The sequence below is a fragment of the Ctenopharyngodon idella genome, chromosome 3 (genome assembly GCF_019924925.1).
Source record: "Ctenopharyngodon idella isolate HZGC_01 chromosome 3, HZGC01, whole genome shotgun sequence".
NCBI lineage: Eukaryota > Metazoa > Chordata > Actinopteri > Cypriniformes > Xenocyprididae > Ctenopharyngodon > Ctenopharyngodon idella.
Genome location: NC_067222.1, coordinates 41,773,668 through 41,801,124, shown reverse-complemented (window position 1 = coordinate 41,801,124; position 27,457 = coordinate 41,773,668). Strand labels below are relative to the sequence as shown.

The 27,457-nt window shown below is 38.6% G+C and overlaps 1 protein-coding gene across 1 annotated transcript in view; it reads left to right on the top strand.

Moving 5' to 3' along the window:
• fam20ca (FAM20C golgi associated secretory pathway kinase a) overlaps positions 1–27,457 on the top strand; it is a 72,237-nt gene that overhangs the window by 30,404 nt on the left and 14,376 nt on the right. Inside the window, exons 4-5 of the mRNA XM_051886065.1 lie at positions 17,484–17,576; positions 24,298–24,413. Of these exons, the coding sequence (XP_051742025.1) occupies positions 17,484–17,576; positions 24,298–24,413 (209 nt within the window). The remainder of the gene's footprint in view (positions 1–17,483; positions 17,577–24,297; positions 24,414–27,457) is intronic.

Here is a 27,457-nt window from a genome sequence, read left to right as displayed (position 1 = left end):
CAGCGGCTGTCAAGCTCTTAGATGAGCCTCTTGCAGATCCAGCGATTTCACCAGGCGCAGCAACTCGGTTTGCCATCAATCCCTGGACCGGTGCACACTGCATGCTAAAAGACCGCAACTCAATATACAAGACAGTGCAGGGAGAGGAGCTTGATAAACACCAATTGATTTTGTGTGCTGGGAAAGACACAGGAAAAGTGCTTAAGATGGCTATCAGAGTTAAGAAGCTGGAAGTGGTTGGGCTAGTCATCATTAATGCTCCTGATCACTGCTCAAGGCCTCTCTTTCTTTTGTTGGGCAGGGACACACACTTAAATTTTAATACCAAAACTGGCTGTTATCCCAGGAAGTAAAGCTAAAACACCAAGCGTCCCCCCGCCTGCCCGCTCCTCCTCTAACACCTCATCCATCCTTCTGTGAGCTCTCTGAAGCCGTGAAGGATTGAGGCCTTTGACTGCGGCTCTTGGGAGGGGAATTCTTCTGGATCTCGGCTGCCCATTATTCCGGTAAATCTGGGCTCTGCTTACAAAGAGCTTAGGAATGAGGAAAAATGACCAGCCCGTGGCGCTCTTAAACCATGATTGTGCTTTCATTATCTGGTCCTGCTGTAATGGCGCGCTCGTGTGTATCTTCAATGGACCACCATTCCCTGCTTGGCTGACAATACACATCCATTAGCTTTCCTGTGGCGTTTGTTATTTCCTTGCAATGGGGCTCAGTTGAGAGGCTTTGTTGTTGGAGTGTGGAGCGATAACAGATGTACAGCAGAAAAAATAAATAAATAAGAAATAAATAAGTCAGATTAATGTAAACACCTGAATTTTATTTTAATGTAAAGATCTGGGAGGCTGCAGTGTTGCTTGTACTCACAATGTAGTGCAATTCCCTTTAGTGTTTTGCAATTGTAATATTTTGAATTATACAGTAGATCCAGACAAAAAAAAAAAAAAAAAAAAGCGATTGACCCAACTACTGATTATCAAGGGTGCTCTGATCAAGATTTTTGGGGCCAATCACTGATTACCGATTACTGGAAGCAGTACTGGCCGATACGATCACCAACACCGATCACCGAAATAAATAATGCTATTCTTAAAGGGTTAGTTCAACCAAAAATGAAAATTCTGTCATTAATTACGCACCCTCATGTTGTTCCACATCCGTAAGACCTTTGTTCATCTTCAGAACACAAATTAAGATATTTTTGATAAAATCCGATGGCTCAGTGAGGCCTCCATTGACAGCAAGACAATTAACACTTTCAGATGCCCAGAAAGCTACTAAAGACGTATTTAAAACTGTTCATGTGACTACAGTGGTTCAACCTTAATGTTATGATGCGACAAGAATAATTTTTGTGCGCCAAAATACAAAATAACGACTTTATTCAATAATATCTAGTGATGGCCGATTTCAAAACACTGCTTCATGAAGCTTCGAAGCTTTACAAATCTTTTGTTTTGAATCAGTGGTTCGGAGTGCGTATCAGTCAAGCCCCCTGGTGGTGAACCATTGAAATTTTGAAACACTCATGACGCAACAAAGCCTCGTTTACTGAAATCACGTGACTTAGTTTGATACGCGCTCCGAACCACTGATTCGAAATAAAAGATTCATAAAGCTTCGAAGCTTCATGAAGCAGTGTTTTGAAATCGCCCATCACTAGATATTGTTGAATAAATTCATTATTTTGTTTTTTGGCACACAAAAAGTATTCTCATCACTTCATAACATTAAGGTTGAACCACTGTAGTCACATGAACTGTTTTAAATACGTCTTTAGTAGCTTTTTGGGCCTCTGAAAGTGTTAATTGTCTTGCTGGCAATGCAGGCCCCACTGAGCCATCAGATTTTATCAAAAATATCTTAATTTGTGTTCCAAAGATGAACAAAGGTTCGGTCCTTTGGTTGTTTGATTAGCAATCATAACACAGACGGCAGCAGGAATATTAGGCTGCTGTCACTTTAAGACCGAATGCACAGATCCAATATACTGTTACACAAGCAACTTATTTCCCAACTGTTTATGTTCACTTAAGACATAACCAATGGTGTTTAAGCGAATACTCACCAAGCCGGGCATTTTGACATATTTCTGTGTGTTTTTAACCATTTAGGCGCAAACCAAAGTTCCAAAGCTCACTTTGCTCGTCCGTGTTCCACTCCATCTCGGAGCGCGAGCACAGAAATCCGCTTGAGGAACAAAACACTTTCGCGGCTTAATGCAGTTTTAATAACTCTTTTTATTATCTTTATATAGCACATCCTGCAGTCTAGCAACAGTAGACTGTATTTTACGACATTCGCTGATCTAGCTGATTACGTTTTTAGGGAGGAATGAAAGGAAATGTGAAGGAAAGAAATGCACTAAAATATTACAGACCTATATTCTTGCTATTGTTGCTGTAGGGTTGCTGTCATAGCAGTGTCTCTGCTCTCTGCAAACGTTGCAAATTTATTGTCCTTTTCAGAAAACTGGTAGAACTGCCAGACATGAAGCAATTTTAGCTGCGCATAGAAAAATTGTCTTACGAGTTTTGCGTCATTTAAACTCTTCTGATCGGACTTTATAGAGACCACTGATCAAACTATATAAAGCTATTATCAGCCGATAACGATCGCCGTCTGATCAGTCAGATTAATGATTATCTTGTTCTCCAGTGAGCTGTGAGTTCAACTGACTGCCGCAGCAGTTCTCAATTTAACATCTCACTGGAGGAAACCATAACAACACAGATGTAAAGTAGTATAATAGAAGTAAAACAGTAGGTAACTGTAGTGTTAGTCCTAACAGTAGGTAGGACTATATCTGCTCCACAGACCAATAATGCTCTTAAGTGTTTGTGGCCGCCACACTGTGTCCAACAGCAAACCTAAGGGCTCGCAGTAATCTCGGCATTCATAAAATGTTACTAAACATAGAATTTAATCAACTTTAATTTGATCCCTAACTGATTGGTTGCAATGAAGTGGAATGTGTTTGTACCCTTATTTCCATTCACTTGTTGAAACAGTCAGTAGCTCATTCAAGGCCTTCCTCTCTTCGCTCTATGTGCTGCCAGCAAAAGGAGAGAAAAAAAGAATTTGTCACCGCTGCCTTCCAAGAAATCCATTTCAAGATGAGGATTATGAATTATGGAAAGGTCTCTGCTGAAGATATGGTGCACAATATTTCCTCAGAGATCGAAGAGGGCCTGTGGTAGCGAAAAACCTCTAAGCTACAAAGAAGTTTTCATAGGGTTTGATATTCTCCAGCAAACCTTGTGAACAGAGTGAAGCTAGTTCTTGAGTTTGACGTTGTTGAAAAAGTTGAAGCAACCATTCATTAAGTCTCACAGGATGGAACTAGTTTAATTATTTCTCTTACAAAGTTTTTCAAATGTCTTGTGGCTTTTCCGTCTTACAGGATTCCCTACCCACTCCCTTCCATTGTGCACGCAGGGGGAAGAAATTGGTCGTGCACTGCATTTAATGGTAACAAGGCACTATTAACTTCAAGCGTGTCTTTTCACATTCGGTATTCAGCAACTTGACTTGCACTGATGAACTACACTGATAGTTAAACTGCAAATTTTTAACAACAGACAGCGATTTTTCAGACAACGATGTACTTAAAACGGAAAAGTTTTTCCTTTGCTTTTTTGATGTACAGACGGCAACATTGTCAAAACGATCCCTGTTCACACAGATCCGTTAAAACAACTAAAAATGCTGAAGTTGTCGATGTCACTTTGTAAAGAAACACTACACACTTATAGACTGAACATGTAATACGCATAACTTCACCATTTTCAAAAATTCACGGTTTTTTGTTTACAGTCAATAACAGTATCGTTTTCAGTCTTAATATCACCACATAACTCATTAATAACTAATTAATTAACAAATTAATAAGAAATCATACAACTACTATAAGTATATCCAACCTTACCCAGATGCATACAGCACACTCACATTAAGCAGTATGTACTATATAGCAAATATCAACTGCTTGATTGTAGGGCTGCACGATTTATCGTGATTAAACCACACGCGATTTGGAAAATGCGATTATTTTATGCACAGCTTGTCAGAGCTGTACGGCTCTGTGATCAGTAGTAAATGCGGTAACACTTTATTTTAGGGTCTTTTAACTAGTTGCTTATTAGCATGCATATTACTAGAATATTAGCTATTTATTAGTACTTATTAAGCACGAATTAATACCTTATTCTGCATGACCTTATTCTACATTCTTAATCCTACCCAATACCTAAACTTAACAACTACCTTACTAACTATTAATAAGCAGTAATTAGGAGTTTATTGAGGGAAAAGTCATAGTTAATAGATTATATGTGTTCCCTATACTGAAGTGTTACCGTAAATGCTTCTCCATCTGAAAGCCAGAGGGCGCTCTTGTGCAGAAACGCCAAATATGCCCTGCAGTAGAAGAAGATAACATGCGTCATATGGCTGTAGCTGAATAAACAGAAGATTGAAACGCTTTGATTAAACATGACTAATAAACACATGACTGTCTTATTCTGTGTAAGAAGCCACATCATCTCACAGAAGGATGCTCAACTGTCGTTATGAAGTGAGTTTGGAGTAAAAACATGTTATTAATGTTGTCTTTTGTTGGACAAGATGTTAATAAATGCTTCTCATGTCTGGAAAGATGTACTTCAAATGTACTTTATAAGCGACTCAAACTCGCAGTGCTTTCAGATGGATTAGCATTTGGAGCCATACTTCATTGACAAGCTGCGCAGAAAAAAATAAACGCAGCCTTTGCGATTTCATAATCGCACTAAGAATCGTGTTTAAGCGATAATCGCGTTTAAGCTAAATGTTATTTTTCGTATCGTGCGATAAATCGTGCAGCCCTACTTGATTGTTATAGCGTCAAAAAATGCAATATTATCTCAAATAGTAAGTATGCCTAACTTTATCCACATACATACAGTATACTTGTGAAGGGCATTATACTGTATACTATATAGCAAATATCAATTGCTTGTATCGTCGCAAAATGTAAACCATATTATTGGCCAGCTCAAATCTGCTAAATGCGACTATAAGGCATGAAAATATTAATATTATTTTATAAACATTAACGTCATGATTTTCTGTAAAGCTGCTTTAAAACAATGTGTACTGTGAAAAGTGTTATACAAATTTGACTTGACTAGTTTGTGGAGATTAGCCAATCATAACAGGTAATTTGCATATAAAACTCTTATAGATACAGTTGCTACACATCCTGTTTAGTAGTGTCAAAAAGTATGGAAAATGATAATGAAAACCTGAATTTGGTGCAAGAAACGCTGACTAAAATTCCTGAAAAAAAAGAAAAGAAGAAGAATGTCATGTGTAGAATAGACAATGGCCAGTCTGTTCTTCGAGGTATTTCTGAACCTGTCTGTGAATTGCAATTAGCGCGTTGAGCCTCAGGGGTCTCCAGTGCTGAGCAGCAGTCTGGCTCTGTCGCCTCATTCATTTTGTTTTTCCCCTCTCAGATTCTCAGCTAGTATTCATTCTTTCTCTTGTTAATTAAAGAGACCTTGAGAAGCATGTCATCCATATGTGCTCTCACAGTGGCACACTAGCAGAACAAGAGCCTACTGACTTTTGTCCAGGCTTCACACCCCTCTCAGGGGGTCAGAGAGGATGCTGGGACGTCTGGGGCCGCTCCAATTTACAGCAGGACAACCACTAGTTGGATTGATTTGTTTACACTGATACTTATAGCCTGCTGGTCTGGTTCCTAAAGTAACGGCAGACATAGGGTGTGTTTACACTTGTAGTTTGGTTCTCTTGGTTCTTTTTGTCCGGACCAAAGAAAATGATACATTTAGTCCTGGTTCACTTAGGCCGCGTTTCCACCAAAGCGTTTTTAGCGCTAGGCGCTCTGCTGAGACGTCTGTGAGCGCTTGAGAGCGCTTGTTGATACAATGTAGAGTACTTGCTATGTATGTTTGGAGACCAGCAATATTAATTTCTCATCTATTTTGTTCCGTTCTCTGCTTGTTGATGTCGTCGTACAGCAAGAATGTTGTGACAGTTGGTCGGTGTTGTATTTGTCCCGCCCCTCCACTCTGATTGGGCGGCTGGCTAAAAAGTGACAGTGATGAGCGCAGCGTTTTACTCAAAGTTGAACATTCTTCAACTCGAGGCGACCGGTAAAAAACGCAGAGCGTTCAGAGCTTGAGCGTGAACAAGACACTCAGCGCTCCCATTGAAAACAATTGGAAAAGTACGCTAGCCGCTGGAAAAATAAAAACCCTTAGGGTGTGTTTACACTTGTAGTTTAGTTCTCTTGGTTCTTTTTGTCCGGACAAAAGAAAATTATACATTTAGTCTTGGTTCACTTAGGGTGTGTTTACACTTGTAGTTCAGTTCACTTGGTTCATTTGGACCAGACCAAAAAAAAAAAAAAAAAACATTTAGTCCTGGTACGCTTAGCATTCACATTGGCATTTTTAACACTGAACCTAAAGATACCGAACCTAAAGTCATGCCTAAATGTGCTTGCTGTATGTGCATACATATGACTTGTGAGGAGCTTATAAAATATGTAAAGGAGTCAAAACAGTGGCAGGGATTCCCCCAGACTTAGAAAAACAGATATGAGAAAAAACAGGTATGCTTGAGCGTCCTGTCTTTTTAGGCTCGCCTCCTGGTTTTGGTTCGTTTCAATGTTTTTGGTCCATGTTGCGAATCATACCAAAGTTCGAAGCGGGCACCCTGAAAAGAGTCTTAGTCCACTTGTTTGGTGCGCATCAGTGTTCAGATGGCAGAGTTCACACTTATTCAAATGAACCGCACTAACAGAGCAATCGTACCAGAGTTCGTTTTAATTTAACCAAACCTGCTAAGTGTGAACACAGCCTTAGAGAGAACACGAAAGACTTAAGTCAATGTCGAAAGACTTGTTGAAGGTGACAGAAGGAAACACCTCAAGGCATGCTGGGTGGGAACTGCGACATGTAGTAAACACTGACAGAAGCTTGAATCTCCGCCCATTAGGAAGCTGCAGCCTGGGGAAAATGTCAATTATATTCTGTGAGAAATAGGTTTAGTATGGCAAGAGAGAGAGAAATTAAATCAATGTACTGTAATCTTCCTAGGGCACCTTAGGGCAATTCAAATTAAAAATCACAATGACCCTTAATTCTCTTAACCCTGAAATATAATTACTGCAGTAATTTGCACTGCTTCTAATTATCATATGTGTCTTAACGTACATGTTCAAGTCATGAAGCAAAGTGTTTGCGACAAAACTGTCAGTAGAAACATCCGCTCCTTTTGTTGCATCTCTGACATCAGCTGTTGCAGGATCTACTCTGTACTAACCTCTTCATTATTTATTAATCACACTTTAAGGGCGGAGCCTTGCGCATGCTTACGAAACTTAATTGCATCTCAGAGTTAAATTAGACTCTAAAAATCATTGCTACATTAAGTACACTGTTTAAGAAAATATGTCAAGTTTCACTGATTTCCAAACATACCCAATCCAGTTATCCAAACATATGGCAGGCGTCATTCCAAACTTATTTCGTTTTTCATGTAGCTCTCCTTTGTGACAAGAACAAAAACTTTATTAGTGTGTACAACATATGCAACTAGGTTTAGATGGTTCCAAATATCTTATTTATCAATAAATTAAAACATTAGTTATGCATAATTCACTGAAAAAATAACTAGTATTTTGTGTAACAGCAATGGGCACACGACATGAAAACAAAACAGAAAAAAACTGTCATACACTAGGAATGAAAGATTTGTTTGGCTAACCTCATAAGCTGATAAAACTGTATAATATGCTTTACGCTGGCTTATGTAAGCCCTGGGTAAGCCTTCTGAAGACACAAAATGTTTTGGCCTTAAATTTTCTGGCCTTTTGCACAAATAAATCTGTTATTCTATTGAGGTTTAATATTCTTTTGGTTTCTGAATCGTAGGATCTATCAGTATGAACGACCCTCCAGCCAATGTCTAATTCTCTGTAATTCTCAGAGGCGGCCTTTGCAATTCAGAGGAAACAGTTGGAGGCCCAACCGATGGGGGACAAAAATGAAATGAAACTAAAGCTGCCAGTAGGTGGCGGCAAATCATTGTCTTAACGAGTGAGTCATTCAGTCAAACTATCTGTTGTTCATTCAGGGACAAAGCAAGTGACTGCGTCCGAAAGCTTAGGCAGTGACTTGTTACCTCGCTGCCTTATCAGAAAATGACTTTGCAGGCAGCGTTTGCGCACAAAGGTACTCACGAAATTGATTTCAGACAGACTTCTGAGACAGCTTAACGGTTTAATGATCTACAACAAAATACAGCAAGCTTTGGTGATAACTAAGCAAATATTTAATTGCTACAATCGTAATTTCTCGTTAGAAATAGTGCTAATGTTCAGGAAAACATCACTCTATATCCTGAATTATAATCGAATAAATATAGGCTATAATATTAAAAACAAGAACTCACACAGGGACATTTTTTGCCCTATATATCTTGAATTTTGGGAGCATTTATATTAATTTCGGTGGCATTTTTGCCCCAAGCCCCAAAAATTTCGAGCACAGGCGGAGGCCCCTTCTGTTGTGAGGCCCATTTGAAGTGAAATGGGTGAAACATAGCATAGGCCGCTACTGGTCATTCTAACTCTTTTGTTTTACTGTTTACTCTCTTGTAATTTTTCATACTTGATCTATACCTTTACTTTCTCTAGGTTTCCCTTATGCTTGTTTTCTGCTGTTTCTGTTTTTCTTTCCTGACGTGAAAGATGGTGAGCTCAGGTCAAACATGAGTTGCTAACCTATCCCCTCCAGCACAGTCTACACATAGGCTCTAACAATCAGTCCTGTCTTTGGAGTGGTAACGATATCCGGGATTACGTCCGAATGATAGATCCCTCCTCTGAATCTGCCTGCATGAGTAAGGACATGATTGAAGGAGGTTCTGCGCAGGTGGGCCGAGCTCAGGAGCTCAGTTCTGTGTGTTTGAGAGCTGAGGGAGAATTCATGACCTGCTTAAAGGTTTCAGGTGTTAGTTACAGTGTTGAGGTGTTGCCCTCGGCCCCTCCAGCACTGACAGCACCACGGGTCACTGAGTTTGAGCAGGTGGCACTGACTTCTTAATACCTGTGGGAACCGCTGTGAGGACACTGCTGAAGAGCAAAAAACAAGAAAAAGAGAAAAACATTGGTGGGTTGAAGCTCTGGCACTCTCAATGTTTGGCTTGGGATATCTGTGGCGGGATAAAACCATCTGGATGTGCTGTTGTGAGTTGCTGATTTAGCTGACTGACAGCTGTCACTACTCAGTGTTGAAATGCCATCATTATTTTAGGATGTGCACTCATAACCCTGCTAACTTCCTAGTGAGGTTTCTATAAAACTCCGTTATGCATTGACAATGAGTGACAGGTTATTTTATGAATTATTTTGTGATGTCTAGATGAATTATGTTTGGTCCAGATACAGTCATCAATCTGCTTACAGCCTACATGATCCTTTTTTAATACACATTCATGGCCTATTCATGATTATTCATCAGTCTATGTTATTCTGTAGAAGAAATGATTGCCTCCGTAATATTTCATCAAAAATGTTATAGCTTAACTTTTCAGATGAGCCACCATCTCCTCTTTTTCAGCCTCTCCGCTCCAACTGCCTGTCATAGAGACCACTTCCCATCCAATCATTTCCAATGGATAAATGAAGTCCTGTCGTACATTTTTGCTTGTTGAATATCCTATTTCACTCAGAAGTACATTGCATTTTGGTAGTAAAATTGTAAAATGTAAAGTAAAATGCTTTTTTTTAGAATGTCTACTCTGCTCTGATTGGTCAGATGGCCCAGTCTTTTATGATTGGTCAGATGGCCCAGTCTGTTGTGACTGATTGATTGGTCTGCTCTGATTGGTCAGATATCCCATGTCAGAAACCAAACACCTATTACCACATCTGAATTTCAGCTCCGGATCTTCCTCAACACTTGTATCACAGTGACACGAACAGTAACATTGTTCGATTCAATTCAAACCTGAGCCCTCATCCTCATCCTCGTTGTTTGCAAGCAGCCAGAGAAGTCCACAGGCTGGCATTGTACAAATTTGTAACAAACCTACATAGGTTCGAGCAGGAAGAAATGTAATATCCAATAAAGCACAAAGGGGCCACTTTTAAAAGGGCAGTTTCATTCAGTGATTTCACCAAAAGTGTCAAAAATCTTAATCCAAAATAAAGTATTTTGCTACATACTGTTTGTATTATTATTAATATTACTATGAAGGGTTATCTGAAGGTAAAATGATCAAAAACTAAACTAGTGCCAATTCATAAATGTTGCCATTTTCACATATTTTAGAGAATATTTGTCAAATTAGGGATTGAATTTCATTCAATGAGAAATGTAAAAAGAGTTTACAGGGGTTTTTTTGTGTGCAGACCATTGCTAAGTATTATTAAAGTAAATAAATAAATTGCATAGACTCTTAGACATCTAATGTCAAAATATTTCTCCTGAAAAGTGGCAAAAGCAATTTTAAAAAATAAATGGTTTTGCTTTAAAACATATTTTGAGGAGTATGAGAAGAGAGGACATTTCACACTGAATGTTGAATAAGTTAGCATCTCCGTTTGCTGATGTTGTGTTATTCAGATCTCGCATACATTACTGTCCAGAACCTCAGTTTCAAAAAGATGATTCATACATTTATTTTCTTAAATTATGGTTTGGCTGTCTCAGTCACCTTAGTGACACTGCAAATAATATTATTTAGTTAAAAGTCAATATTGTTTATAACTTCCATTCCATATTCCTTATTGTTTTCTTAGAAGGCTTGTTTCCAGACCAGAGATTTTATTAGTATTTTAGTTTACAGACAGTTCAGCATATTCTGTTTGCTGATTTTTGTTTGTCTGACTGACCTGCCTTCCCTTCTGTCTGTCTTTCCCACATCAAGACATTTCCCCATCAAAACTAAAAGGACTTCTAAAGAGGATTAATTGCTTAACTAGGCCATCTGACCAATCAGAGAAGACCCATCACAATCATTTACTCACCCCTATTGTTGTTGCAAACCTGTATGACTTTCTTTCTTCTGTGGAATACAAAATAAGATATTTTGAAGAATGCTCAGTCTGCTCTTCTCCATACAAAAAGTGACCAAAAATGACACCACAGATGTCATCAAATTAGATAAACTTTCCTCAGCAAAAAATGTCCATTGTTTATTGTCAGTAGAGTAGCGATGCATGACACACAACTCACAACTCACAGTTTCAAACCAAGCAGCTTTCTGTTGGTCAACAGTGAACTCGTTGCAGAATCTGCATGGGGAAATCTTTCATCTTCACACAAAATCCACAATCACATGGATTCCTATTGAAATGACTGGATTTTGCAGATGAAAATTTGCAGAACAATGGTAAATGTGACCTCACCTTAAGTAATGACAGAATTTTCATTTAGAAGTGAACTGTACCTTTAACTCTTTTCCTGCCAGTGTTTTCTGAAAAAGTTTCCAGCCGGCGCAAGCATTTTTTATCATATTCACAAAACTTTCATGGCCCCCAGAATATTTTGTTGTATGAATATGTAAACATTCAAGATCAAAAGAAAGAACAGAGCCTCTGCTTTAAAAAAAAAAAAAAAAAGTTTTGTTCTAGCTTTTCATTTTATTTTTTATTTTTTCCAAACAAAAAGCTGAGAAAATCATGTTTTTGTCAAAGACTTTGTCCAAGTCGGATTCAGAATGATGATCAAAACATAGATGGAGTAGATTGAGTCCCCCAAAGCATCTCAGTCCTGTACATCTTCCTAGGCCGACATTTTTTCTCAAACAACATTAGGCAGTTTTGATTTATATGCTGTTGAATGTTTGATGATCACATTAGCTTAATTGTGCGTAAGCAACTTCTATCCACTTCTTCTGGTTTACGCAGAACTTCATCTTCACTTGTTTTTGGATCCGAAGATGCTGTACTCTTTCAGAAGATGTGAAAACACAGAAAGCCAGTGTATATACACTGCTCAAAAAAATTAAAGGAACACTTTGAAAACACATCGGATTCCTCAATATGGAAAAATATCATGCTGTATATCTATACAGATATGAACTGGGTAATGTGTTAGGAACTAAAGGATGCCACATCGTTTGATGGAAATGAAAATGATCAACCTACAGAGGACTGAATTCAAAGACACCCCGAAAATCAAAGTGAAAAAATTATGTAGCAGTCTAGTCCATTTTGCTGAAATTTCATTGCAGCAACTCAAAATGGTACTCAGTGGTTTGTATGGCCCCCACATGCTCCTAATGAGACAACGGATGGTGTCCTGGGGTATTTCCTCCCATATCTGGGCCAGGGCATCACTGAGCTTCTGGACAGTCTGAGGTGCAACATGGCAGCGTCGGATGGACCGAAACATAATGTCCCAGAGGTGTTCTATTGGATTTAGGTCAGGTGAGCGTGGGGGCCATTCAATAGTATCAATTCCTTCATCCTCCAGGAACTGCCTGCATACTCTCGCCACATGAGGCCGGCTATTGTCGTGCACCAGGAAGAACCCAGGACACACTGCACCAGCGTAGGGTCTGACAATGGGTCCAAGGATTTCATCCCGATACCTAATGGCAGTCAGGGTGCCATTGTCTAGCCTGTAGAGGTCTGTGCATCCCCCAGTGGATATGCCTCCCCAGACCATCACTGACCCTCCACCAAACCGGTCATGCTGAACAATGTTACAGGCAGCATAACGTTCTCCACGGCTTCTCCAGACCCTTTCACGTCTGTCACATGTGCTCAGGGTGAACCTGCTCTAATCTGTGAAAAGCACAGGGCGCCAGTGGCGGACCTGCCAATTCTGGTGTTCAATGGCAAATGCCAATCAAGCTCTACTGTGCCGGGCAGTGAGCACAGAGCCCACTAGAGGACGTCAGGCCCTCAGGCCACCCTCATGAAGTCTGTTTCTGATTGTTTAGTTAGAGACATTCACACCAGTGGCCTGCTGGAGGTCATTTTGTAGGGCTCTGGCAGTGCTCATACTGTTCCTCCTTGCACAAAGGAGCAGATACCGGTCCTGCTGATGGGTTAAGGACATCTACGGCCCTGTCCAGCTCTCCTAGAGTAACTACCTGTCTCCTGGAATCTCCTCCATGCTCTTGAGACTGTACTGGGAGACACAGAAAACCTTCTGGCAATGGCACGCATTGATGTGCCATCCTGGAGGAGTTGGAATGCCTGTGCAACCTCTGTAGGGTCCAGGTATCGCCTCATGCTACCAGTAGTGACACTGACCCTAGCCAAATGCAAAAAAAAAAAACATTCAGAAAAGACGAGTAGGGAAAAAAATGTCAGTGGCTTCCACCTGTGAAACTATTCCTGTTTTGGGGGTCGTCTCATTGTTGCCCATCTAGTGCACCTGTTGTTATTTTCATTAACACCAAAGCAGCTGAAACTGATTAACAACCCCCTCTGCTACTTAACTGACCAGATCAATATCCCAGGAGTTTAACTGACTTGATGCTATTCTCTGATTAAAAAGTGTTCCTGTAATTTTTTGGAGCAGTGTATATATATAGTAACTGCCTTTTAAACATGCTCCTTTACAAATACACGTTTGTGTTTGCTGGCTCGGTCTCAAGCTCTTAATGTGATTGCTGTTCAGATGATGTATGCGTCATGTTATGGAAATGTGACAGTTTCAGGTGGCTTCTGTCATGATTTGTCATCTCCATCCACTACCATGTGTTGACTGCTCGTCAAAGCCATCTGCCAGAAAACAAAGCCTGTTGTGTTTGCATTTGTTTGTTAATTCGTTTGCCATTTATTTGTTGTTTGTAAAGTATTTAACATCAGTTTTTCTGCACATGTAAGTGACAGGATTTAAAACAAAATTTCTCTGCGGCAATATCAATTAGACTGCTCTGCTATGTGGTGATATGTTTTATGTCAGGATTGTCACAGATTGTCCTTGAGGGGTTCTCAGCAGGCTGCCGTTTAACTGTGAGGTGACCTCTTTCTGTTTACCTGTGCGGACGGGGACTCGTGTATCTCTTTTGAGTGACACACATATTGCTGCCGCTTGGCAAACAACAAATACGCAGGCTGTCTCCTGCTTTTATTGGCAATGAGATTTATATCAACATAATTGATCTGCCCGTTCTTCAGCAGAAAAAGCACATTAATATGGCTCGACCGCTGAGCGATACACCCACCAGCCCCTAGAGCCATGAGCTGTCACATGTCAAGCTGCCAGGACTTCTTCCCAGATTGGAGGCTGCATGCAGGGTCAGGGTGACCGTGGCAACTGTCCTGCCAATCACAGCCCAGTAAGAGACAACAGCGCATCCAGAAAAGTGCTCTGAGCGCTTTTTAGCCACAGCACAAGGTGCCGGAGACATACTATGTCAAGAGCATCTGAAAAAACGTCATTTGTGTTTTGTTATTGGGGATGGGAAGGCATAATGAGGGGAAAAAAAGCATATTTTTCCAATTTATTTTGCATGTTAGGTATGAAATTGAGTCACTGTCCATTGTATTACCCTCTGCTGCATTTGCACAATATTCATAAATATACAGATATACATTAATATACATCTTAAAGTCATTTCTATTCATGTTTCAGAGTCGTGCCTAACACACTTGTTCTGACACGTGCGGTGGTGTTGCAGATCTGGCCTGTTTTATTCCCCTTTTCTCCATCTTCGAATCATTTCCTGTCTTCTCTTGACTAATGAAGATGGTTAAAAAACTAAAAATAGGGTAATGAAAACATCACTTTCTTTCTTCTGTGGAATACAAAAGTAGGTACGGTTTCAACTGAAAGCCAGTGGGGTCATAAGCATTATTGGACCCCATTGACCCTTGTTTAAAAAGAGGTTCTGTGCATACTTTAAAGAGTACTTATTCTAAATTGAATCTTTTCAGACACTAAATTGCATGTTAATTGCAATTAAATGAAAACGTATTTTAAATTGGTATTAAAAATGCTGTTTGTTGAACTTAAGAGTGCTTTTTTCTCATACTTTAAGCAGTCAACATTGCCTATATACACTGTCGAAATAAATTCCCACTCTGTAGTTCAGGTGGTAGTATGTGACACTTCAGTCACTTCCTGTGTGACTCATTGCATTCTGGACCAAAAGCTTTACCCCCCATTCCCTCTCCAGAGAGGATCGCCGGAATCAGCAGTACACTTCAGGCCTCATCTGGCACATAAAAAACCATTAGTTCCCTTTTGATCCAGGAAATTGAGTGGATCATAATGGTGGAGGAGGATTTCAGAGCGAAAAGCTTGCTTTGTCCCTCAAATGAAAATATATGAAGTCAAAGAAAGTAGTTTCCATTAGTGTTTTGACAGTGGCGAGGGAAGAAGATATAAGCAGCACTTAGAGTTAATGGCTGGATGAAAATGGGAATTTGGGGACTAAAAAGTTAATATAATAACTTATGATATTGAGGTCTGATGGCTGGAGTTTTTGTAAAGAGCAGGAAAGAAAAATCACTAACTAGTTCCTAGACAGATATGAGATTATAATTAGATGGATTATTCTCCTGAGTAAAAGACCCCAGTAATCTAACATTATTTACCTTTGGGGTTTCAAAAGAAGTCTCAATGTTGGCTCAAACTGTGCTCGGATTTGCCAAAGTTCGTATTTTAAAATGATCTCAAAGATTTCTCATCAAGATTTTTTAAAACCACATGATCTGAGTTCCTGATCCACATTCATTTTATACCACTATAAATGATTAATTTGTGTCTATTTTAATTTCTCCAGAGGAGAAAGATCCAAAAAGAACAGTGCTGACTGAGACAGTTATGAGCAACCTTTAGGCAATACATTTTTCCCTCTGTGTCCACTAAAACTTAAGTGTTGTGGGCTAAGATTAGCCTAGCATAGCTGGCACTGATTTGCCATTTTCTAAGATCACTCCGTAATACTTCCAGGAAAGATCTTACAGTTGTTTCAGGGAAGCACCATGTAAGAGACACCATGAGCTGTTGAGAACGATATCATTGTAGGTGGTTGACAGTTAAGATCTGTGGTTTAGTGCATGTCTGTCTGGAGTCCATGGCTTTTTTCCTGCGCCTGTCTGTCTGAGTCTTGTAATCTGTCTGTCTGAACGCATAGGTATGTGGAGAGAACATGCACCTGCAGTTTGCTTCCTGCCAAAATCTTTTCTGTACACACACACATCACTTTAGTTGCTGATCCAGCCGTGCGGGCCACTCGGCAGACGTCCATGTTGTCTGTTTGCTAGTGTCACGGCTAACTGAAACTAGCATAGCACTACAGACTGCTGGAAGCCGCTCTTTCCTTTTGCTGCAGGCAAATCGCTTTTGATTGACAAGACAAATAATTGCATTTACATTTGTAATATGTAATACAGTGTGATTAAAATTAAAAAATGAAATGTTAATAGAATAACAACTCTAAATTTAATCCAGTTTTGTGTATAAATGTTTAGATTTTCTGACCAAATAACTAAGAAGAAGCTGCACTATATCCGCAGTATTTTCTGTTTTATACTGAACATTATGGTAAATAGTAGGTCACCCAGCTGTTTCATGAATACAGATATATATAGCCTACTGCATAATGCAGAAAGAGCAAGCATAGTATGGGAGTATGTTATCCTAAACATTGCCTAATAACATGGAAGCAATGCCATCTATGATTTTAAAATATTTTATACATACATTGGTGGCCAAAAGTGATGTTGACAAGATTTTGTAATCATATTACGTTGTTGTGATTCGAGTCAATTGTTTTATTTGTGCAATGAAACATGCCAAATTGTGAGGACATAATTAACAAAAATAACATGAATTACAAATTCAAAATTTCTTCTTAAACCTGCGACAGTTATGTCATGACAATGTACTGTAGCATACTACTCTTTTAAATGTGTAATGTTACATAGTGTTTCACACTGGCTGCATCTGAAATCGCATACTATTCCGTACTATATATTAGGCGAAAAATAGTATATGACAAAAAATGTCTGAATTCAAAGTACTCATAAAAGTAACCGGATGACCTACTACTTCCGGCAAGATTCTGAAGTGTGCATTCGATGGACACTTTACTATCCCATGAGGCAATGGGAGAGGGTTTGTGAATGACAGTGAAGCAACGCAACCGACGCCATAAATCACCTGACAGTGACAATGTGGCAGATGTAGTACTTCTGGATTACACACACTCATACTATATAGAACATACTTTTTAGTGGTCGTTAAGTCATTACTTATTCAAAATAAGTCAAAAGAGTGTGCGACTTCGTATGCAGCCATACTTTCTAGAATTAAGTATACGGTATAAGCTGCACACAGTAAGCAATAGTTTTGCATTCTGAAGCTGTTAGGTGGAAAACAAATCTGCTGTAGTTCTTGTGCTGACTGTACCTCTGATTCTGCCAGCAGCTCATTGTCTAACAAGCCAGGACTAACTAACATCAACCTTGTTTGTCTACTCTTTTCCTCTAGACAAACCAGAGAACAGGAAACACCCCCAGACTTCTTCTACTTCTCTGACTTTGAACGACACAATGCAGAGATTGCTGCATTTCATCTGGACAGGTAAGACTAAAACACCTGCAGAGAGAAAAGAAAGAGTTTTTTGCAGACCTCTTACAATGGCCAGTGGGAGAGTTTCTGATGAAGTCTTTTTGGCCGAAGTACGCATTTTCCAGTTAAAGGGGACCTATAATGCCTTTTTCACAAGACGTAATGTAAGTCTCTGGTGTCCCCAGAATGTGTCTCTGAAGTTTTAGCCCAAAATACCCCACAGATTATTTACTATAGCTTGTCAAATTTGCCCCCATTTAGGTGTGAGCAAAAACACGTTGTTTTTGTGTGTGTCCCTTTAAATGCAAATAAGCTGCTGCTCCCAGCCCCATTTCCAGAAGAGGGCGGAGCTTTAACAGCTCACGCTTCGGTTGCTCAACAACAACAAAGCTGGAGAATCTCACGCAGCCAAAATGACAGTTGTCAGTAACGGTGTTCAGCCTTACATTGTTCAAACCGGATTCAGACACTGATGGAGAGACTCAGGAAGAAGTTACAACTTTATGAATGCAACTGGACGTTTCTGTACGGTTAGTGGATAAATTTATGTAGTTGCTGCGGAGTTGATTCAACTCATCGACTAGCATGTGCCATCATGTTAATCTTTTGTGCAAATCCAGCGTTGAATTGACCGTCATTTGTGAAGCAGTCCGGCAGAAAATGACATCATATTAGTAGTCTAAGCTGTTTTGTGGGTGAGTCTTAAGTAACACTTATACATTTATGTCAAACACAACTTCTATTTGTGCTAGCATAAAGTAATAGAGCGTATGGAGGCTAAGGGAAAGCACACGGAAAATGGAGCTGCCTGAAAGGAAGAAACACATTGCTTTTACTTAAAAATACTTACATTTTCTTCATCTGCAGCTTTGCCTTGCTTGTGAAAACAAAATGATGGCATTGTGGGTGGAAACGTGCAGATTAAGGGGCGGTAATATTATAATAAGATCCCCTTCTTATGTCACTAGGGGAGCGAAATCTGAGCAGCTTGTTTTTTTCACATGCTTGCAGAGAAAGGCTTACCAAAACAAAGTTACTGGGTTGTCCTTTTTCACATTTTCTGGGTTGGTACACTGTAAAAAAGAATTGTTGGTTTAACTTAAAAAAGTAAGTTACCTGGTTGCCTTAATTTTGAGTTTATTTAAATTAAAAATTTGAGTTAATAAAATGAAGTCAATTGGTTTAATCAACAGAAACTCAAAATATTATGTTGTCTGAACCACATTAATTATGTAAGTTTATTTGACAAAAGAAAAAATGTTGTGATAACAAATCATGAAAATATTTTTTTTTACAGTATAGATGCACCGGGGACCCGATTATAGCACTTAAACACGGAAAAATTCAGATTTTCATTTGATGTCCCCTTTAAGTTGTTTTATTTGATAGCTGAATAATTTTAAGATAGTAATGAAAATTATAAACCTATACCTGCATGGAATTACATCTAAAATTGATTTCTATAGTTTTCTATAGTTAATTATAAAGTACATTTATAATTACACTGTTGACCCTTCCCTTACCTCGTCCCTTATATTACCCACCCTTAAACCTACCCATACTACCAAACCTGTCCCTAACCTTACCCATATCCCACCTCAATAGCAGCACAAGAGATTTGCAGTACAACATGAACACAATAAATATCAGTACAATGTAAAAACATGTATGTACACAATAAGTGCATTGTATCAAATGATTAATTCTTCATGTCACATAGTAGTTAAAGACACTTAATATAAAGCAGGTCCACATAAATAGCTGATCCAATGTTTTTGTTGGTTGTATTCCTTATTTTCTTGTATATTTGACTGTTTCAGAGACAAACTGGTAGCATCTGAATAACAATGAGATCATGTGACCTTAAGCATTGCCAAGAATTTATGCTTAGCTTCCCACTGTGTTTACTTTGTGTTTACTCTGCCTTTATCTTCGTCTGACAGAAATGTTTGGAGGCGTTTAGATATGACAGGTCTGTGATTTTGTTTTTAGGTGTATGACATTAATGATAAGGTTGGAAAAGACAATATCAGATTTTCAACGAATTTGACAATGTCATCAGTATTGTCTGAACTTATTATTTCCCATTTTCCTCCCATTATTCTTAGAAATATATTTATATATGTTTGCTAAGACAAGCATCACTATGTACAGCACTGTTAATTATCTTTATCCATAAATACATTTTGAACCATAAGGGCTAGAAACAACTTTTTTTTTTTTTCTTGATTCGATTGCACCCTATGACGTCATTTTCCATCATGAAATTTTTCCACCATTTTGCTGGCAAAAAGCTTATAAAAGCTTTTTGATAAACCCAACCGTTATGCACGGACAAATTTAACAAAGAGCACTTAAAAATGGATGCAAGGCTATATCTTTGCAATGCTTTAGCGTATTGAGAAGAGTCTGGGTACATGTCATCACAAGCATGAACCGAGGCTACTAGCAGCTTTTTGGGACAGCACCACCTACTGGTCTGGAGATATGAAAATGATAACTTTTGCTTATAACTTCTGAACGGTTTGCCCAAAAATCATCTCTTTTGATTCAGTGTGGCATACCGAGTCAAATGATAACCAATTTTTTCATGTCGGCCATCTTGGATATTGGCCATTTTGAATTTTGTCATAAAATGCTGTATTTTACAGACACATTAGTATATGGTTATGAAACTTAATATGTGTCATTGGCACCATGCCCTGAAGGTACTCAAAAAGTTTTGAGACAGCGGCACCTTGTGGTCAAACATTATAATGGAATTTCCAAAAATGCTAATAGCTTTTGATTTTTTTTTTTTTTTTAATGAAACTAAATACAGAGAACAATGTTACCAATTATGCCATGTTCGGCCGAAATTGCTGTCCGCCATTTTGAATTTCTTTTGAAAACCTACTTTTTTTTTTTCCTTCTAGACTGTTCGTCCAATTTTCACCAAAATCAGCTCAAATTATCATGAGACCATGCCTACAAAAAGATATTAAAAGCTTTTTGATTGACCAAACCGTTCACGAATAATGCTTCAACAAAATTGTCGGCATGGTGCCAAGCTGATTCTGAGGCTGTAACTCTGCAACCCTTTGGCATATTGACACCAAACTACGGAGCCCTGCACATGACATGCAAGAAAAAAAATTAAATCATGCGCACGATTTACTAATTCGTTCCCTCGATTTACTAAATCATGCGCACGTTTTAGTAAATCGAAGGAACAAAATAGTAAATCGTTCGCACGCTTTTAGTAAATCGAGGGAACAAAATAGTAAATCGTGCGCACGATTTAGCCTACTATTTTTTTCTTGCATGTCATGTCCGGGGCTCCGTACCAAACTTTGTACTGTCATTGGCTGTGTCCGAAATCGACTCCTATACCCTTAAATAGGGCACTATTTGAGGGGACAGCCATTTGTAGTGGTGTCTGAAACCATAGTGGACGATGTTGAGTGCACTCATTCAATCCCACAATGCACCACAATAACAAGTGTACAACCGATGCACGCTCAACGGCTAGAGAATACCCATAATGCACTGTGAGAGTCGCGTGCTGAATGAATTCCCGTGTCTCGCCAGGAGATGGCGCCCGCAGCTGAATCAATCATCCATTCATTTTCCAAACCGTGCTGGTCCAGCATTATCATACAGGTATAAATTCCTTTTTAATTAATCATTAAATCATTTAAAAGGCTTGAATATGCTAGTACAACATAAATATTCATTACTTCTGGAGCTGCCAGATTGTTACATTTCAAAAAATTATTAAACAGCACAAACTATGCGAAATCGGCAGCCCTTCCGGTGCACTCAGTGTCCGAATTCACTCACTCGTTTCATTCACTCCTTCAAGTGGACTATATTAGTGGACTAATGTAGGGAATAGTGAATGGGGGCGATTTCGAACACAGCATGTGTCACCTCACGCTGGCCTCACAACATCAATTTGCTAACAACGCCACCTATTGGCCAAAAGTTATAAGCAGTTAAATCTTATTATCAGTGGTTGTATTTATGATTTCCAGCCGTTTTGCCTAAAATAATCTAAAATGTCTTTAATTAGTCATTGTTGATGTCTAATAACTCCTCATTATGCCTTATCATGTACAATCAACAGAAAAAGCGACACATAGGCTGATAAATTCCAGAAGCAGCACCTACATTCTGTTATTTTCTTATATGAATAATGAGCACATCTGAATTCCAGTAAAGCACTATTTTTCAGTAAATAAATTAAATAAATAGCACCGTTATTAAGAAAAGTCCATTGCTTATTTGAAAGAATTACTTGGATGTTATGTTGTAAATTCAACAAGTCTGGTAGTCTTACAGTCTGGTAGCCTGCATGACGGCTCATTCAAACCCCATTCAACCAGTAGCCTTTAAGAGGAAATTCCTTTCTCAGAGACCTTCAGTTTGGCTTTCTCCCAGTTGTTTCACTGAAAACACCTGTAGGGCTCTGATACTGCTCTGGAATGGATGTAGGCAGGGAAAAAGAAACCATAACCTCACACACAAACACATCTCCACATCTCACATTTACGCACGAGAGCACTTGCGCCGTTGTGATGTCAGAAAGCCAAACCAACTCTTATTATATTCCCGCCACTCTGCGCATGTCACTCAAGACTTTTGGACAACGGCCTGAAAAGCACTTAGTGCGATAGAGTCGATACACCTTACGGTTACTCCGAGAGTAACAAGGTGCATGTGAGTGCAGTCAGAAGTCAGAAGAAACTCCCCGCTGACTTTAACAAGAAGCCCCACAGAGAAAGGCTTTGTGGAGTCAGAGAGCTAATTGAGTTTGTGAGACTCACTTGATTTCCTCCAGAACGCTGTTGCTGTCATGTCCATGATGTATTTTATTTAGGAGAAAAAAAAGCGCAGTATGATATGCCAATTTATTGTCGGCTGAGTGATAACACTGAGAGGATGTTTGCTGTTGAAATATTATATTGATATTCCATTAGCATGAGAGCATGTGGAAACAATTGAATTTTACAAGAAATGTTGTGCTACTACAGTATGTTTACAGTACATAAACCACTTTCACCGGTCGGTTCCTCGCTGTTATAGCATATTTCCACAAATGTCTGTGCCTAGAATGCGGTGTTTCCACACTGGGCTCTTTGTCGCCTGCGTCCAGAGTGACTTTGCAACTTGCGACCCCTGAGTGGTTTCATCTCAAAGGCTTGGGTTTCTGTCTCTCAGGGGCCGGGAGCCCATACGTCTTTGGAGGTTGAATGTTGAAAGCGCTCACGCCACACGATGTGAGCTTTACTCCGAGACGGCCCACTGCACACACAGACAAAGACTGAGAGCTGAACAAACCCTCCACTAGGGTTGTGCACCTGTTAGAATTGAAATCAGAAAGACTTTTAAGTTACAATTCAATTCCTCTATTTGAACTGAAATGGCAAACAGGATGCAAATTCAAATTGTGTGTCACGCTATGTGGCTGTAATGAGCGCACAAAGACGAGGAGTGCAAAATAGACAGTCTTTTAATAATAATCTTCACGAAGAAACACACAGGAGAAAAGAATAACAACCACATAATACTAATACTAATACAACACAGAACATAGAAACTAAGGACTTAAATACAGAGTGGTAATGAACTGAAAAAGAAACAGGTGCGTAATTAGAAACTATGGAAACTAATAGGGAACTCAGGCAGGCAAACAGGAAAACCAGGGGCCTCATTTATAAAATGTTGCGCAAAACCGTCCTATATTTGATCTTACAATCATTTCTCAGATGTGCGTACGTGTGATTCATAGAATGAACGTTCACACAGAAAACGAGCGTACGCCTCTCTTTCAGATGTGAAATCTATAAATCGCAAATGATCTTGAACTTGTGCGCAGCTGAATGGTTTTAAACCACTATATTTATCTATATAATTTTATTTACATGTAATAAATTAACTTAAAAAAATTCATGTGATTTGTACTTACATTTAATAAATTTTACTTTAAAATTAACTTTAAATAACTTTAAAAAGCTATTTAGAATCAGGTTTTTGTCACTTGTTTTTAGGCAAAACTGACTTTGTTTTAGAGAAAATCAGTTGATCAGTAGAAGAAAAAACATTCTACATGTTAAGGGATACAAAAAACATTTAATTATAAAAATTAATAATCTAAGGTTGTGTTTTACTGCAAATCTTGTCTTAGGCTAATGAAATTCCTCTGTTGAATTTCTTTAAATTGAATTCTGTGAATTCCTCTTCCTATAATTCCACTTCATCTTCTTGTGGGGTGTGTGGCCAATTTAATTAAAAATTCACACTCTGAAATAATTGAAAAGGAGCCAATTCTGACTTTAGCCAACAAGAAAATCTAAATGAGTGAGAAAGTAGAGGGCATTTATATCCTGCGGTGTGTGGCCGGATGCTAAAACGTCAATAAAAGTCTTTAAAGAGCTAATAAAGAACGATCACAGAGGTGTCATAAAGCCAGTGAGTAAAGAGTGGGCTTAGTTGCTTAGCAGTAGCACCTTGAAGGAAAAATCATTACCTAGCCACTTTAGAAATTGCTTTATTCTATGGATTTTCTGCACTTTTTATCGTTTGCTTCCTCATTGTTGAATGCGGCAGAAGATTGAATGTCTGGTGTCACTGTTCTCATAAAGCAGCCTGTGAACTGTGCAACGTCTGGATGAAGAAACACCACTGGTGTTACATCTGATAATGCATTGCAAATGAATAATTGACACTGTTGTTTGTTTGTGGCGCACAGAATCCTGGATTTCCGGAGAGTTCCCCCGGTGGCCGGCAGGCTGGTGAACATGACACGGGAGATCCGAGACGTGACCCGTGACAAAAAGCTCTGGCGGACATTCTTCGTTTCCCCAGGTATGAGTGGCTTCCGCATGGCCTTTTCTTCTATCCCATCAGGCCACACTTCCCCCCTCCTGATTGTTGGCTTCTCACGCATATAGAGTTCAGCACAAGACAGAAACTGCATCACTATGTGCTAAAAGTATGCAATTCGCTGCCAAATCCACAAAACAATCCACAGCATGAAGTAGTTTTATGACAAACTTACAGGTGTCTATGTTGTGTAAAAGTGTTAGCATTTAGCTAAATTTGTTGCACAGTCAACATTAGCATCTTGCTATGCACATTTTTAACTCCATATTTCTTTTTCAACAGCTTAAAAAATCCATAGAGAACCATCACAAACAACTGCGGCCAATATTAGTGACACCCAGCCAAGATGCTAGGCTAATTACAGCCTTTAATTGGAGAGTAACAAGCATGCAATAACACACGTGCAGCAAGTTTGGCAACTAAATTACCGACATTTAGATGTTGTAAGTGTTCAGATGAGGCACACAGATTGGCCATATTCTTTCTCTGCAGGGCTATCATTAGCATTCTGCCTCCACTTTTCATGACAAATGTGTTTTTGTGGGAAGGAGTGAAAGGGCTCCTCTTCCCCCGGGGAGCCATGTCAGGAAACATTTGAAAAAAAAAGGCGTTATACACAATGATTCATCATTGGCTAAACAGCAGCGTTTAATGAGCCCTTGGTGAATCCGAGCATTTTAGATCACTGACATCCTTCGTCACATAAAGGCACATCTGGAGAAGTCACCTATTTCAAAAACATGCTCTACAAACTGTATTAACACTATAAACAAGGTTGCTGCACAAAAGATTGCTGTAGTTGCTTTCAAATGTGTTTACCATCATGATGATGGGAGTAGGGCCGGGCGGTATGATGGTATATGTGTCAACTATGTTTTTCCTACCACGGTAGATGCATTTATGTGGCTATTACTGGGGGCGGCTGCTTTCTGTTGTTTATGTATAAGACTGATGAAGAAACATGGAGTGAAGCAAAAATACACAGTAGGATGCGTCTCAAACAAGGAAAGATAAGGAAATGTAAATCTGAGCAATTCAACTGTCGTGTGTTGTGTGTGTGTGTATATTGGTTTTATAACAAAATGTGGTTACTCCAAACAGCATTTATAATACTACCCTATAGGAAGTACATTTTAGCAAATGAGTACTTATTACAGAAATAATATAATTTAAAAGAACATCGTACAAACTGTTTTGGGACACTTAATTGACATAAAACACGGCTATGACCGCTTCACCCAACGGTTCTGTGTATCACTATGCAACACCCTTAGCAGCCACTCTTAGCAACGTAAACGGTATGTTCTCAATTGATATTGTTAATTGTAATTGGAGCTTACTGTATTATGTAGAAGAGTGTTGTGAGAAAGAGATCGAGTGAGCGAGTTTATTACCTGCATTCAGATTTAGCATTTTCCTTCAGGTCAGTCCTATGTTCATAATAAAAAATCTGTTTAAATGTCGAATGTATTATCTTGTCTTTTTAACAGTTAAGGGGTTTTCCCGTGACTGACAGCGCTAGTCAAAGCATTTGTCAGTTGCGTCTTGTTCCGTGTTCACAACAATTCAGTCTTTTCAATGTAAAAGTCTTCGCTACTGACTGACACACTCATAAAGACAGTCTTTGCCGCCATCTAATGGCGTAATAATGTAACTTCTGTTGCTGTTTACGGCCAGGGACTATTTTTTCCGGTGGAAGGAAGGCTTTTAGTTATTTTACTTCATGAAAGTTGCATTGATACATATTTTTTTGGCTTTAATATTTGTATTGTGTGGTAACCGTTTTATAAAAGCAATAAGGTATGAGCGGCTGTGCTGTATTGTGAATAAGTCTCGGCTGAAGGGGTTGCAGGCACTCAGCTTGCCGTCGTGTCTAACAATGCCCTTCAGTCGTGACTTATTCACAATACAGCACAGCCTCTCATGCCTTATTGCTTACTTAAATGAAAATGCATTACATTTTAAATTCATATTATATGCAGTTAGCTGAACTTAAGAGTACTTAAGAGTGGTTAAAGAGGACTGCTGAATGTAAGAATTTATGCTAAACTAAATATACTTCAATGTAATTTCTGTTGAAACTTGTGTCATGTATGTAAATATATTTGCAATTACACATTTGTAATTATGAAGTAGCAATTTAGTACATTTAAAATTTATCAGCTAAAAATGTACTATCAAATAACAGTACAGTTAAAATTATAATCAAGTTCTTAACATGTGCTTTAGTATCTTAGTCAAGACATCAAAATATGATTAAAATATGACAAAAGAGTGTTAAACCATAATAATTTAAAATGTACATACTTTTAATTTGATACTATTACAAAGTGCACTTTTGTAACACTTTTTTAGTGTTCTTGTTACACGTCACATGTACTTACTGTAGTAATAACAGTAAATTATGCGTAATTATAATGGTTACACTTTATTTTACAGTGCCGTAGTTACTCAAATAAGTACTGAGTACTATTAATTAACTACATGTACTTACTATAGAGTTACAGTTAGGGTTTGGTTTAGGGTTAGTTACTTGTAATTTACTTGTAAATTAAATATAATTTACTGTTATTACTATAGTAAGTACATGTAGTAATGTGTAACTGTGGCACTGTAAAATAAAGTGTTACCTATTCAACTAACCATAAACCAAACACTATTCCTAACCAAATAGTAAGTACATGTAGTTAATTAATATTACTCAGTACTTACACATTTATACTTAATTACATTGTAACAAGGACACCTTAAAATAAAGTGTTACTTTATTTGGTAACACTTTATTTTACAGTGTCATTGTTACATATGTGACATGTAGTTACTATAGTAATAACTATAAATTACGCATAATTACATGCAACTAACCCTAAACCAAACCAAACTCTAATCCTAACCCTATAGTAAGTACATGTAGTTACTTAATGATACACAGTACTTAAATGTATAATTACACTGTAACAAAGACACCTTAAAATAAAGTGTAACCCTTTATTTTTAAGGTGTCCTTGTTACAGTGTAATTATACA